The following is a 15,328-nucleotide window of genomic DNA, read 5'->3' on the forward strand; positions in this document are numbered from 1 at the left end:
GGCCCATCCTCACAGAAGGTCCCACCTGGGCATGTAGTCATTGGCAGTGCTTGCCTGGTATGTGCAGTGCCCTGGTTCCATCCCCAGCCCCCCAGCCCCCCAGCCCCCGAGCCCCCCAGCACCCTAGCCCCCCAGTCCCCCAGCACCCCAGCACCCCAGCCCCCCATCCCCCCAGCACCCCAGCACCCCAGCCCCCCAGCCCCCCCGCACCCCAGTGATAGAGGCTTCAGAAAGATCAGGAGTTCGGTGCCACCCAGGGCTACACAGGGAATCTGAGGCCAGGCCCCTGCCTCAAAGCAAACGAAAGGAGAAGGCCCCACTCTGGTCTGGTCCTCGGCTGAGGGCACCGGCGATGGCTGGGTGGTGAGGGCCAGGATGCACGGTTCTCAAAGGTTGCTTTGTCCGGTGTATAAAAAGCTCTGGTCAGCCTGTGAGGCTCCAAGCTTTCACCCCTGGGTCTCCAGGGAGCCGCTTCCCCTTTATGCGAGGCTCTCAAATACCCTGCTGTCACCCACCTGGGTTGGGTCTTGTCATCCACAGAAGGAGGATTGGGCTGGGAGAGGGAGGTGGGGCTCAGTGGCCTAGTGTTCCAGAGAACCCACACCCCAGCATAGCCACAGAAAAAAGTGTAGGCCCCTGCCAGCCAGACACTAAAACAACTGTCATTTACAGCTGGTGACAGAGGAGGTGTAGGGCCAGGCTATCTGAGGGGGACACAGTACCACCTGTCCAGGCCTCAGAAGTTGCTGGCGTTCTCTGCCATGTCACCCCTGCAAACTGGGCACAGGAAACTTTATCTCTGTACCCATCACCTCCAGCTGGTCATGATGCCAAGCCCAACACAGGCAGGTTTCCCCTCCTATGTCTTCTGTTGTGCCCATCAGGGTCACCGCCATCTGAGTGAATGCCGGCCAGCTTGACACGGTATCAGAAATCACAGAATTGGAATCGGTGGGGTCAGGCCATCCCTCAAAGGAGCCCCTGAGATGTGCCTTCCTTCCTTCTATCTGACTTCTTAGAGACCCCTGTCCCTGTGCGTGCACACAGAAGCAACCAATAGCCAAAGGCCAATGACACTTTTGGGTGGGGCTTAGTCTCACCGTGACCACAGGACACGGGTCTAGAGTAAGGGTCACATCCCTAGAATTCCCCACCCACAGTATCCTGGGGCCTGTGACTCAGATGGTGCCCAAGGCAGAGGAGGCAGTAGTGACCTCAGACGTGGATGGTCCCAGCAGGAACTGGCAGCTTAACCTGGGAACAACTCGACTAGGATGGCTAAGAAAGGGGAGACCCCGTTCTCTTCCTTGAACTGTTTACACTGCTGGATCTCTACCGAATCCAAGGGGACTGCAGGAGTGCATGGCTACTTGTACACTCACGAGTGTGCCCTGGGGCCACATGCACACACACACACACACACACACACACACACACACACACGAGGGTGCATATGAGTGCATACACCTCCTCCAAGCACTGGGAGCCACCACCTCTATAATCAACTGCCCGAGAGGCCCAGCAAGGCTATTTCAGGAGAAGACCAAGGCCAGATGATGGGCAAGCAAGCCAGGCTGCCTTGGCCCTGACGCAGAGCCCATCCCCACCACCCACCCTTCCTGAGTCTCTAAATTCACAGTGGTCACAGACGTAAAAGCAGCATACCGGAAAATGAAAGAGAAATAGCACAGCAGAGGAACCCAGTTTAAATAAAAGCCAGACTCGGCAGGGCTTAGTGGGAAGCGGCATTCCAGCTCACCAACGAGGAATAGTCAGCAGAAAAAGGAAATATTTCTGTAAAAGTAAGTGAACTTGACCCTGGGTGCCCACTTCCCGAATCACCGGTGAAGCCACAGCTCGACGTGGGTCAGGTTCAGAGATAGGAGCCATGGGACAAGGAGGGCCTACCTGTGATGCGATCTCTCTCCATTCCTACGGATGTATTTACAGCAGGCAGATGGGATGCCGGTGTCCCCTGCGCGGAGGGGTCCTCCTCCCCTTCCTCACCGTGTCACCCTCCCTCTCTCTGCCTCCTCCTCTTCCTCCAAAAACACTCTTTGTCTGGTCTAATTTCTTCAATCTGTTGCAATCACGAACAGATCCAAATTACCACATTTCCATGTGGTGGTCATATGTCTCTGCTCCGAACTGAAGTAGCATTGTCTCTGCCACACAGGGGAGAATAGGGAACACGAGGGGAGAAACTGAAAAACAGAAGGGGGCTCTATGGGATCCTGGGGAGTCCCTGGGTCCTCTCCCTGAGCGCGGGACCAGCTGCCTGGCCTTCTGTGTGGTGGCCTCAGCCGTCCAGCGTGCAGCTTCCGGCAGCGCCTCCTCTCTCCGCCCCCTCCAGCCCCCGCCGCTGGAGTCTGGCTGTTCCCTTTTAATATCCACTTGGAGATGCCTAACTTAGGCTCTTGGAAACCAACTCGTAGAGTCAAATTCCTGGCCACTTCCAAAGGCTTTCATTTTCCTCCCGTCCAGCGATGCTGTGATTTTCTTGGGTTTTAGACGTTTAAAAAGCCTATTTCCTGCCTGCCTCACCTCACTCTGCAGGGCCAGATCTCAACCCCGCTACGGGCAACCTATCTGGGTAGGCGGTGGTCACCTCCCAGACCGAAGGACAGGGAGAAGGTTCCAGATACCTGCCCAAGACAAACCCTGAGAAGGTCCCCTTGTCCTGTGAGCCTGCAGCATCAGAGGGACAGGCTGCCCCCACCCAATGCTCCCAAGAGGCTGAGCTGGCTGGAAGCTTTCCTGGAAGATTCCCACCCCACACACATGAGTCAGTCAGCAGTCCCTAGGGAGGGAACACGTCCTCCGGCTGCGATTTCCCCAGACTCAGCGGCTCTCTGAGAACATGGCTGGCCCCAGGGCTCAGCTCTATTTCCTGGTGGCCACCTGGTCCAGGAGCTGCTCACCTGGTAGAGGTAGGAGGAGCCCTCAGCACCTGCTCAGAGCCCTGGCTGGGTTGATGGACTTAGCAGTACCAGTAGGAGGATTTAGGGGAAGGACCCCAGGGTGTAGGACATCCTTGTACCAAAAGATCATTCAAACCTGGTGGTAAGCAGGGGCTTTGCTGTCCAATCTCTACTTAAAGAAAATGTATTCCATGTCAGGGTTTCTATAAAAACGGTATCTCTTTATTGATTTGGGTTTTTGTTGGTATTTTGAGCCAGGGATTGGAACTCTAAGAAAATCAGACTGGCCTTGAACTTGTGGAGATCCTCAGGGTTTTCATCCAGAGCACCAGGACTACGGGCATGTGTCACCCTGCCTCACTCAGACATACAGTCTCTCTTGAAAAAGAGAGGGCACATGGCGAGCCTGGGAAAGCACTCATGCCTGGCCACTGGGAGCTCACTAGCCCAAACATCACAGCCTTCAGATAAGCCATCCACTGTCCACTGTGCTCGGGTTCCCAAGGCCAGCATCCTCCATCCCATAGCTAAAGCATCCCCAAGCCCAAGATGCCCCCTCAGGCCCATCCTCTCCCTGTCTGGGGCAGGACCCCAAATGCCCTTCCCTAGACAGTAAGGCATCTTCCTGTGGGAGTATGCAGATCATTTCTAGCCTCCTGGGAGACATCAAGCGAAATGTCCCTGCCAGGGAGCGTGGAGTGGAGCCTCAAAGGGCAGCCTACACCGTGAGAGAGCTGGGAACGGCCTTAGTGGAGAGAGACTGGGGCACGGGAAGAGTTGACCAATGGTCCCCTAAGAATTCACATCCTAGAACCCATGACTGAGGCCTTGTTAGGAACGGGGCTTCCGATGAAGACTTTGTCCCTGCACCACTCAGGTGTCCCGAAGGCAACAGCATGTGTCCCTAAGGGGGACATTTGAGGCTGGCGATGGGGCTAAGTTAGAAGAATGCTTGCTTCATAGACACAAAGCCTTGGGCTCCACTCCCAGCATCACAGAAACCAGGTGCTTTAGTGCACACCTGTAATCCCGGGACTGGGAGGGTGGAGGCAGGAGGATCAGGAGTTCAAGGTCAGTTTGGCCAGCCTGGGCTACGTGAGGGGGGGCCAACGAGATGGCTTCTTGTGGGAAAGGTACTTGCCACCCACGCCTGACCTCTGATCTTCATACATGTTCCGCAGCACTCAACTCCCAAGCACACAATAAATACACGGAAATAATTAAAAAAAAAAACAAACTTCTTAGAAAGAGGAAGAATTCAACAGAGAAGTTCTTTTCTGTGCAGCGGACAGTGGTTAAAACAGAAACTCACAGCTGGTTGAATTAATAGAGTAAAAGTCGCTCAGCTGCAAGCAGACATTTAACATCCCACGCCCTCTCCAAGGCCCAGGGACCAGGGGGAGAAGAGAAGGCAGGCGGTAAGAGCGGAGGTCAGGGAGGATGGATCCTAACCGTGTCTCCCGGAACTTACAGCAGCTGTAGCTGTCTGCATAAGACCTTCTAGAGGTCAAGACGACGTGTCCAGCATAAAGGGGAGAGGGCTTCATGAGCCTCCCACCCCTAATTGGGGAGCGACAGCAGTTGATGGGTGGAGTCGGTTTTTCTAAAGGGCGTGGCACCTGGTAGGCCAACTGTGTGCCGGTAGATGGTCACACACACACACACACACACACTCGGAGGTAGGTGGGTGATGTGGGAGGTCCTTCTGTATACGTGCTGCTTTCATTGGTTAATGAATGAAGCCACTTTGGCCTTCGACAGGACAGAATAGAGTAAGGCAGGAATTCCAAAGAGATAGAGGAAGAAAGAAGGCAGAGTCAGGGAGATGCCATGGAGCCACCAAAGGAGAAAGACACCCCCCCCCATATATTTTCTGTGTTATTATTTGGGTCTTGGCAGCCAGGAAATGAACAAGCAGCCTCTGCCTACAGGTGGGCAAAGAAAACTGGAGCTGATGAATTATTTAATGAAAAAGAGTGAACACAAGAAGTTGGGAGGGCAGGGAGGTGGGGCTGTGTCTGGGAGGAGCTAAAGGGAAAGAGATGGGGGTAAAGAAAGAATTCTTGAAAATTTGTATTTTTCCCAGCATAATATCTTTATTAATTATTTGGGAGTTTCATACTATGCACCCCATCACACTCACTTCCCCTTCTTCCCGGACCCAGCCTCCCACCTGTGACCCCCCAAAATAAACAAAAAAAAACCCAAAATACCAAGTCTAATTTGTGTTGCCCATATACTCACTGGAGCAAGGTCAAACTCCCAGTGGCCAGACCCTTAAAGAAAACAGAGTCCTTTCCCACCCCCACCCCCACCAGAAGCCCGCAACTTAGTAACTACACATCAGTCTCTTCACCACAGTTTTTAAGGGACTCTCTTCAATAGCTTGCTGTCCAATTGCTTCTTGGGGGGAGGTGTTAAAATGAGAGAGAGTTTGCCACACAAAGGAAAGGAAGTCAAGACAGATCCAGGGGAGTTGAAGACGTGTCTGCAGGTTGGAATGATGTGGCCAAAAGCCAAGGGACACTTGGAGCCCCACACAGGTGGCAGAAGGAGGCAAGGGGCTCCCTGGAAGCCTCCAGAGGGTAGAGCACTGCCCAGCCACGGTGATGCTAAGCACACTGGTAGCCCCAGGGCTGTGAGAAAATACATTTGTATCGCTTTACCCCACCAGTTAGTTGTGGTAACTTGTTTTGGCAGCTGGGAGCACAGGCAGGTGCCCTCTGCAGACCGGCTGAGCGCATCAGCCATTCACTGAGCAGTAACGACCATTTCCATCTCAAACAGTCGGACAGCAGGAGGAGGAAAGTCATGGTGAGCTGGGGGTTTTTTTCCCCTTCTCTCCTCTTTTCCTGAGGAGGAAAGAACTTTTCTGAAATAAGGTCTTAGATAGCCCAGGCTAGCCTCCAGTATGTAGCATGAAGCAGAATTTGTCTCTGAACATTATGGGTTTTTTGGTTTGTTTAGATTTAGATTTCTCTCTTTATGTATTTGAGTGTTTTGTCTAGATGTACATATATGTACCATGTCGGTGCCTTGTGCCCAAGCAGGCCGGAAGAGGGTGTTAGATCCCTGGAACTAGAGTTATGGATGGTTGGGAGCCACTATGTGGATACTGGGAATTGAACCAGGGTCCTCTGCAAGAGCAACAACGGCTCTTTAACTGCTGAGTCTTTGCTCCGGGCCCCCCCAACTCTGACCTGCGGGTCCCTGTCCCCCCAACCCCCGCTTCCTCCTCCCAAGTGCTAAGATTACAAGTGTGTACCACCCGGGCCTGGTTTTATTTACTCTTTCTTGACTTTGACAACAGACTCCTTGATGGTTTTTCTGCTTAAAAACGCAATGCCTATTCATTCTATCACAGTAAGTACAAAAAAATAGGAAGAGGAAATCATTTCTTCCACACGAGACTCCCCAGGCCCAACTCCTAGGGCAGCAGAAAACCAGTACTTGAGAGGCCGTGAGCACCAGTGGCCCAGGACAGCAAGTGGGCCCAGGCTGGGGCTGGTGCCTCCTGCAGGTGCCAGGCCATCCACGCCCTCGCCTTCATGCTGTGGTCTCTGCAGTCACTGTGCCCCTCAGTTTTTGAGGACCTAGTTTGTTTCCCAGCCATGCCTAAAAATCTAAGCGCTCTGGCCCAACGAGGGAAGTAATTTGAAACCAAAACCCTGGCAGTGCCAATGGCTCAGACGAAACCTGCATTAGTCATAGGCAGAGGCTGTGACGAGAAAGGGTGAGAGGCAGGGCAAGCCCCGGCTACAAGAGATCCACTGCCCACACTGTGTGTAGGTTTTAGGGGCAACTCAAGAGCCACTCATAGCCCTCCTGCTCCATGGTAACACAAGGAACTGTGGCGCTTACACTCAGGAAATGCGGTAGCGCGTGAGGATTAACTTAGCTTCAACAGGTTTTCCAGTGAGGACAAGGCTCGCTCTTCTGCGGAGGCAGGACCCCAGCACACAGCTCTGGAGCATCTCCCTATGCAAGCCCAAAGCCCCAGCTCTCACCGCCAGCCTCTCTGAAGTTAGGTCAACACATCTCCAGGCCCTTCCGGTCCGAGGTCAGCATCCTGGCCCCCACCAAGCACTGACCCACACCCATGCCCCGGATGCCCCAGATGCCCCAGCCACACCATGCTGTGATGTCATTCACAATTCTACAACCCTCTCCAAGCTGCAGGCGAGCTCACTGGGCACAAACCCACCTGAAGGAGCAGATCGGGACTCAGGCATTATTGTCTCTGTCAGGAAGCCTTTCAGGATTGCTTCCTCCTCTCTGTCCTATCCCATAACACGACTTGGCACTCCCAGACAACTCTGCCCCTGGAACTTTCATGGTGTGACTTCTCCTGAGTGGACCTTCAGGCCCCTGAATTATAGTGTCAACTCCTATGGAGCCAGAGGAAAGGGTACAGGTGACTTCAGAGAGCAACCAGGAACTGGAACCTTAAACCACAAGGATTTTCCCAGACTGCATCCGACAGCATGCCCAGTTAAGATGGATGCCAACATGCCATCCTAGCTCCTCGAACCCCTTCTGGGGGGCACAGATCTGCATACCCAACACTGGGGGGGGGGCAGAAAAAAGTACTAGGTGATCAGGCAGCCCGAGTTACTGACGGTAACCTGGAGACCCCAGGGGAACAGGAAAGGAAGGACCGTCACATGGCTGTGACCACATGACAGGGCCCAGGGAAAAGGGATTGTGAAGGGGCTGGGCTCTTGGTGTGCTGGGGAGAGAGGTCCTGCGTGGAGGAAGGTACAGAGCCCAGCAGAAAGGATACTGTACCTCTGTAGGCTGGTTCCTGCCACTTGCCTCGTACCCTCCCTCAGGGCAGGGACTCAAGAGCACTCAAACCCAAGTTAGGAGGCCCTATAAATGCCACTTAAACAAATGACATTTCGAGACCTGGCGCGATAGCTCAGGCAATAAAACACTTGTCTTCCAAGCACGAGGACCTGAGTTTGATTTCCATCACCCATGTAAAAAGGCTGGGCATAGTGGTTCACACCTGATCCCAGTGCTGGGGAGGCAGAGGCAGGAGGGTCCTCGGGGCTCACTGGCCAGCCCAGGCTAACATAGTCCGGTACAATGAAAGAGCCTGTTTTAAAAAGAAAAAGGGGAAAGTAGTGGGCATCGGGTAAACGACAGCCAAGCTTGCTATCTGCCCCCCCACACAAGCAGACATGTGCACGCACACAATTGTGTGCACACGTACACCTACAAACATGCACACACATACATACACATACGTACACGCATGCACGCATGTACACACGTGCACGCCCTCACACACGTCCACATACATGCATGCATGTGCAAGCTCATATACATGCCCACATGTGCATGCGTGAGCACACACATACACATACACAGAGTTTCCTATGTCAAGTGTATTGGCACACCCTTGTAATCTCAGCCCTTAGGAGGCAGAGGCAGGAGGATTACAGTAAGTTCTAGCCCCGCTTGCTTTATAGAGTGAGCTTTAGATCAGCCAGGACTACATACCTAGGGTCTATGCAAAAATAATAATCAATACATAAAATACTTTCATTTCCAGTCAGGTCCCTGAATTAGAAACAAAGGCATTGAGGCTGCCACCTTGGAGCCAGCCCGACTATCCTGCTATCGTACCTGCCAACAGAGTGGGCAGCCGGAAGAGGCCCTGGCTGGGCTGCTGCAGCTTCCCCAGCAAGCTGCTTCTAGTCTAGGGCCATAACATTCCTATCTAGAAGCTTCTCTCAGCTTTTTATTATACCTCAAGATCCGCCTTCCTAAGTAAATACTGGCTAGCTCTGTGCAGGAGTGCAGTGGGGTGGGGTGGGGTGGGGTTGGGGCCTCTGTGGCATGATTTACAGACCATGCCACCTGAAGTGGCCACATTGGCACCCTTCCAGGTCAGTGTGGAGGAGGACCAAGAAGAGGGAGAAGCAGCCCAGATCCAAAAGGCCCATATTCCTCACTAAAGGTCCTCACGCTCAGCCACCCAAAGCCCCCACCCTACCCCATCCCACCCCACCCCCAGCTGCACTCAAACCAGAGCGGGAACTGAAGCGGAAAGAGTTGTGGAGGTACAGCCCAGGAGTCTTCCACTTCCCACGAGGAGCCCGCCTTCTGCTTGCTCAGTAGGCACCAAATAAATATTTGCAGGATAAACAATGAATTTGAGAATGAACCACACAGCCAGTCCAAACCAGCTCCTCCCAAAAGGACTGCAAGGTTGAAGATGTGCTCCATCTGCCTTGCTTGGCATGGGAGACACGGGTGGCCAGGACACTGATGAGCAGCACTCCCCCAAGGCTTTCTGTTCCGTGAACTGAAATCTTAATAGTAAGTATGGTGCCACTCGCCTATACTCCCAGCACTCAGGAGGCTGAGGCAGGAGGATCTCGGGTTTGAAGGCAACCTGCACTACATAGTAAGATCCTGTCCCAAACAAACAAAAACAAAAACAAGCAAACATTTGAAAAACGTAAGTTCATTGGGGGCTGGAGAGGGAGCTCAGTGTTGAGGAGCACTTGCTGCCCGCACAGAGGACCCAGGTTTGCTTCCCAGCACGTACATCGGGGCTCATAACGACCAATCATTCCAGCTTCAGATGATCAGTGCCCGCTCAGACCTCCAAGGACACTGCATGCATGTGATGTAATGACACACAAAGCTCACACACATAAAATAATTTTTAAAACAGTCCTGGGCTGGATAAATGGCTCAGCAGTTAAAGGCGCATACTGTTTGCCTGCCAATGGTGGCGCACGCCTTTAATCCCAGCACTTGGGAGGCAGAGGCCGGCAGATCTATGAGTTTGAGGCCAGTCTACAAAGTGAGTTCCAGGACAGCCAAGCTCTGGTACACAGAGAAACCCTGTCTTGAAAAAAAAAAAAAACAACAACAACAACAATAACAAAAAGCACAGACTACTGGTTTTGGGTCCTGGCACCCACCTCTGGTGACCCACAATCACCTTTAACTCCAGCTCAGGGGGATCTGGCGCCTCCGTAGGCACCTTCCCTCACATACCCCCCACATGCACATAGTTAAACATTTTTTAAACAGTCCTAAGTGCCTAGTGGACAGCAACTGCCGAAACCCTCTGTTTCCTCCTGCTCCTCCCTTGGCCTTCTGCCCTAGGAGACACACGGCTACTTCTTGGCCAAAGTAAAAGAAGTCTACTACTTCTGTTTTAAACTGGCTCTTTTGGCTAATCCCACTCACTCTGTGAAGTCCGATCCAACATGGCCAGCCATGTGCCCCTTGCATAGGGGACAGAATGGCCATGGGCATCTCCTAACTAAACGTAACAGGCAAGGCCAGCTTAGAACCAGCAAGACATGGAAGCCATTTTCCAGAGAAAGCTCCTGCAGAGGAGAAGCGAGCAGGCTAGCAGCCCAGGCAGAGGTGACTACCCAGGGGGTCTAGGCTGCTCCCTGGCACAGACGTGGTACTTGGTACCAGGAACTCAGCTATGCACAGGGAGGAAACTGCAAGAGGAAGAGCAATCAGGGGTCTGAGGAGACAGTGGAGATAGGGACGTGGCCCAAAACATGGTCGGCTCACCTAGGGTCCCCAGAGGGCAAACAGTCAGGGATTGGCCTGTGTGGGGCGAAGAGGCAGAGGCCAAGGCTGATGTGAATCTCCTGGCCTCATTGAGGATTTGGGTAGGTAGTATCCTGCCTCGTTTGTGTCAACTTGACAAATTTAGACACATCTGGGAAGAGGAAACCCCAGCTGAGAGAAGGGCTCCATCAGACGGGCTGTAGGCGAGCCTGTGGGGGCACTTCTTGATTAATGATTGACATGATTGGGCTCAGATCACTATGGGCAGGTGGTCCTGGGTGCTGTAAGAAACAGGCTGTGCAAGCCAGTAAGCATCCTCCATGGGCCCTGCGTCAGTGCCGGCCTTGGGTTCCTGCCCTGACTTCCTTCTGTGATGGACTAGAATCTGTGAGGTAAAATAAACCCTTTCCTCCCCAAGCTGCTTTTAGCCACGGCGTTTTAACACAGAAATAGAAACCTCTCTGAACAGGCGGTGAGGCTCAGGCATTGAAGAAAAGCGGGCGTGGGGAACCACTGGGTCGGGGCAGAAGGGATGAACCAGAGGTGCCCACAGGAGCCCAGAGGCAAGGCCCTCTGCGACCTCTCCCTCCACCCGCTCCCTTCAGGTGGCACACAGTTAACATGGCCTGGCACAGGGTCACCGGCTGTCAATGCTCACATCCACAGTAGCTCCCCCACCCACCCAGGACAGCAGGACACACACCCTGAGAAACAACAGGACACGTAGGACAGGGCCCCTTCTAGGGGTGGCAGCAGTTGACAATTGGTTACAAACAAGCGTGCCTGGGAGCAAGGTGGCTTCCCTAACGAGGGGTGTGTAGGGATCAAAGGGAGCCTGGGGCACCAACCAAGGGAGGCAGAGCACAGCCGTTGGGGGAGCCTTTCCCATCTCCTCACATCAGTGTCCCCACACAGTATGTCAGGGAGAGACCCTTTCACGGGAGGGACATCTGTCCAGGACAGACAGGAAGGTGTCCGAGTGCTAAGTGACTCCGTGTCGCGAATCCACAAATGGGGGCACTTCACACATTGGAACTCTCTTCTCTCGCGGCTTTGAAGCCAGAAGTCCAAAATCAGAGTGCAGGCAAGCCACGTTTCCTGAAGGGCAGCAAGGGGGAGCTGTTCCTGGCCACTTCTCAGGCCATCTTATGACTGGAGTACTCTAGTCCCTACCCCTGGCTTCACCTTCCTGTGGCTTCTCCTCCAGTCCCTGGACTTGGTAGCTTGGAATGACCTTATCTCAAAGTAATTGGCCGATGACGTCCGCAAAGACAAGCATCTTAGAGATGAGTCAACCGATGGCGGGATCAGACACAAAGCCACAGACCTCGGAGGTACTGGAATGCAGAAGCAGGCTCCCAGCACACACCAGATGGCACAGAAGGCTCCAGGGATTTGGGGCTGAGGTAGAGACGCCCCGAGTCAGCCCAGGAAGTGCTGTGTGAGCCGTGGGAACCAGGGCAAAGGTCGATGAAGGCAGTCAGCCCAGGCAGGCCGCTTGGAGCATAGGAAGGAGACAAGGGTGGGAGAACAGACCACTGGGAAGGGTATTGTAGCAACGTCCAGAAGGGCAGGTGAGTATCAGTTCATCCCATCCCCCACCTAAGGAGGTGTGCGGAAGAGCCTTCCCAGCAGGGTGGGTAGCAGAGAAAAGATCTTTAGAAGCCCAGCAGGGCAAAGGGTAGACAAACTACTGGCTGGCTCTCAGGAAGAATCGGCGAGCCAAAGCCACGAGGGCTTCCACAGTCCAACCTAACCCCTAAAAGCTGCGACATAAGCAAACAGCCAACAATTATGTGACACTGGTAGTATACAGGGGATATGCAATTATGTGATGATGTTAGTATACAGGGGAGGTAGACTATCCAGAAGCAAAACATAGATATCCCAAACCTAGGCTATATTCTGGTTCCACAGTCACCCTGGCAGGAATACAGTGAGGGGAAGATTTCCTGGAGACTTGGGTACCCTGCAACATCTCACTGCTAGAGATGGCTGGTGGGCAACTCTGTGTTTGGGTATCTTATTCCTTATAATCAATTGTTGTTTTGTTGAGGTGGGGGTTTCACATAGCCCAGGCTGACCTTGAATTCACTAGGCAGATAATGATGACCTTGAACTCCTGATCCCCCAGTTTCTACCTCCCAAATGCTGGGATAACAGCCATGTACCACCACACTGAGCTGGTCTGGGATGCTTTTGAGACGGTCTCAAAAAAAAAAAAAAAAAAGCCGGGCTAGCCTGAAAACTGTGTGGCCAGGCTAAGGCAGTTCTTCCTCTCAGACTCCCAAGCATGGGGATTATTGGGCATGAACCACCATGGCTGTTCTTTTTTTAATTAATGAGATTAATGTTGGTACTTCTGTCTAATATGCACAAGGTCCTAGGTCCAATTCCAAGTACCACAAAAATACAAATAAATAAATATGGAAAGTGAGAAAATGCAAAGCTTTATTGCAGATGTCACCTGAGATAAGAGACTGTAACTTGTGCCCAGACCTAAACAACTCAGAAAGAACAGAAAATGGACCCAACAGTCCCCATTTCTCCCCAGGGAAGCAAACAAAATGTCCTGGACAGGAGACCAGCTAGGGTGTGTGACCAAGGTTAGAAAGAAGACAGGGGCAAAGGGGGGTCCCAAGTAGGGACCTGGGGTCTGGCAGAGAACCCTTCTGGGGTCACAGCAGCAGGGAGGCAGGCCTCAGAGATGAGATGAGAACAGGAATGGGTGTCCCACGGGAGCCGGCAGAGGCCCTGGGGAAGACTGTGTGTGTCAGCAGGCAGACCCCATGCAAAACTAGATCACTGCTCGCAGCCTCAGGCTCCTGCAAATTATGCCTTAGGCTTCCAAGCCGAGCAAGTCCAGGCTGCCAAGTGCTGACGGCACAGAACTGGCTGGCCTGAGCCTGGGGAGGCAACAGCAGAGGAAGACCTCATGTATGCAGCCCAAGGGTACCAACTCTCCAAGACCTGAACCCCTAAATGCCGCCTATCTCCAACCCTTTGGGTCAAGGTGGCCAACAAGAAGAGGGAGAAGCAGAGCAGAGCAAAGCAAGGGGCCCCAAGCACAAGGCGTCCAGACACACAGCAGTAGCAGGGCTGGCTAGTGGTTAGTGGGTCTCGAGGCTACGGTGGGCGGGGTGCCTCTTAACCGCTGAATTGCTCAGCGGCCCAGCCACCTCCAGCTGGGGCATCACCCTCCACTCCCGACACCCAGACTCATCACACATGGCACTCAGCACCAGACTGGTTACACCATCCACATCACACACGTACTCAACCCCAGGGCCACATTGGCACACCATCTACGTCACACACATGCTAAGCCCAGCGCCATCCCTGACGTCACCATTGCACCCTGCGAAGAGCCAGTCACCCTCGGCCAGGCCACACTCAGAAGATGGAGCTAGGAGAAGTAACACAGCCTTGGGGATGCTTAGAATTCTGGAACCTTGGGCAGCCCTGGTTGGTCCAGAATAGTCTGTTTCCATAGCTACAAATTTATATAACAATTTATGTTGGATTTCATTGAAAGTAAATTCTGTGCAAACCAACACCTAAAGCCTCCATTTCGATGGCCGATGGGCACACGTGGCTCCTGGCCACCCTCCCCACAACACAAAGCAAGATCGTCCAACCAGCGGAGTGTTCCTCTGGCAGCGGGCCCAGGTGGTGGGATGCCCTTGTCCCTGGCCGCTCCCTGCCTGGAGGGAGTCCTCCGTGGGGTTGGGACTGAAGAGCTTGGCTCTTGGGGTAGTGTTGATGACAATTTGTCACTGTGGGTTTCCTTTGGTGTCTCATGACGATGTCTGCCCCTGTCTGCAGTAACTACCTATTCTCTGCCCATGTATCTCCTCTGTTCACCCCAGCTAGCCCCCAACGCACTTGCGTAGATGAGAACATGACCTCAAAAGGGTATCATTTGCTACGGAAACGGGTCCCATCATCTCTGGCCACCAACAAAATCTCCTGCACGCTTCGGAGAGGAAATTCCTTCCCAGGTGATCCCAGAGCCCTAACAAGGGCCCGTTTGTCTCTTCTCCTCCAACGGTTATTGGGGAGAAGTTTGAACACTCAGAAGAAGCAGAAAGAACAGCACGTGACACCCCCCTCCCTGTACCAACAGCCCACTGCTGGAGCTGTCCACAGACACTGAATGGGCCACAGTCAAAGACACCCTTCTACGATTTATTCACCGCAAATAAGGTCACCCTGCTCTGCCCACTTCCTTACTTCTCTATCCTGTGCCTGGGGGTGGCTATCTGTGGTGGGCAAGCTGTGGCAGACCCTAGTCTGGCTACCTGCATAGAAACATCAAATACAGGCACCACAGCAAGGGGATTTACCCCGCCAGGAAAGTCATATGGGGAGTCAGGTCTCAAAGGCGGCCAAGATGTGTGCGTGCGAGCAGCTTACCTGGGCCCGTGGGATCCGCAAGCCTCCGTAGGCGGCCGCTGGAGGTCCGCGTGACTCCTACAGGAAGAAACAAAGAGAAAAGGTCACACAAGGCCGCCAGGCTCCGTCTCCTGGTGGGTGGCAAACACGGGAGTATCCCCACTTCTGCACCTGCCACGGGCTGCAGAACCAAATAAACCCAGACAGGTCTCCACCTGTCCCTCAGAACGATGACAGCCACCCACCTGGATACTTCACACAACTGACACAGGACCCATTGTGCAGATCAGAGAGCTGAGTCTCAGGGTAACCTGTCTGGGGCCACAGAGCAACCAGAAGCTGGAACCATAGTGAGATTCCATGTCTGGGTCCAGGTCAAATATCCTCACAGTGCGGATTGCTGATGGAAAGGGGCTAGCGCTAGACCTGGACCAACCCCTTAGGCCCATACCTGG

General features: G+C 53.4%; 1 protein-coding gene across 2 annotated transcripts in view; it reads right to left on the bottom strand.

Moving 5' to 3' along the window:
- Septin9 (septin 9) overlaps positions 1 to 15,328 on the bottom strand; it is a 161,414-nt gene that overhangs the window by 128,158 nt on the left and 17,928 nt on the right. Inside the window, exon 2 of one of the 2 annotated variants that reach the window (XM_041635759.1) lies at positions 14,895 to 14,951. In XM_041635759.1, coding sequence (XP_041491693.1) covers positions 14,895 to 14,951 — 57 coding nt within the window. Of the gene's footprint in view, positions 1 to 1,908; positions 2,482 to 14,894; positions 14,952 to 15,328 lie in introns of those variants that run through there. The other variant, XM_041635762.1, reaches the window with a different exon arrangement.

This window comes from Microtus oregoni, unplaced genomic scaffold, assembly GCF_018167655.1.
Source record: "Microtus oregoni isolate MIOR12 unplaced genomic scaffold, Mior012 000048F_ref0000485, whole genome shotgun sequence".
In the NCBI taxonomy this organism is placed as follows: domain Eukaryota; kingdom Metazoa; phylum Chordata; class Mammalia; order Rodentia; family Cricetidae; genus Microtus; species Microtus oregoni.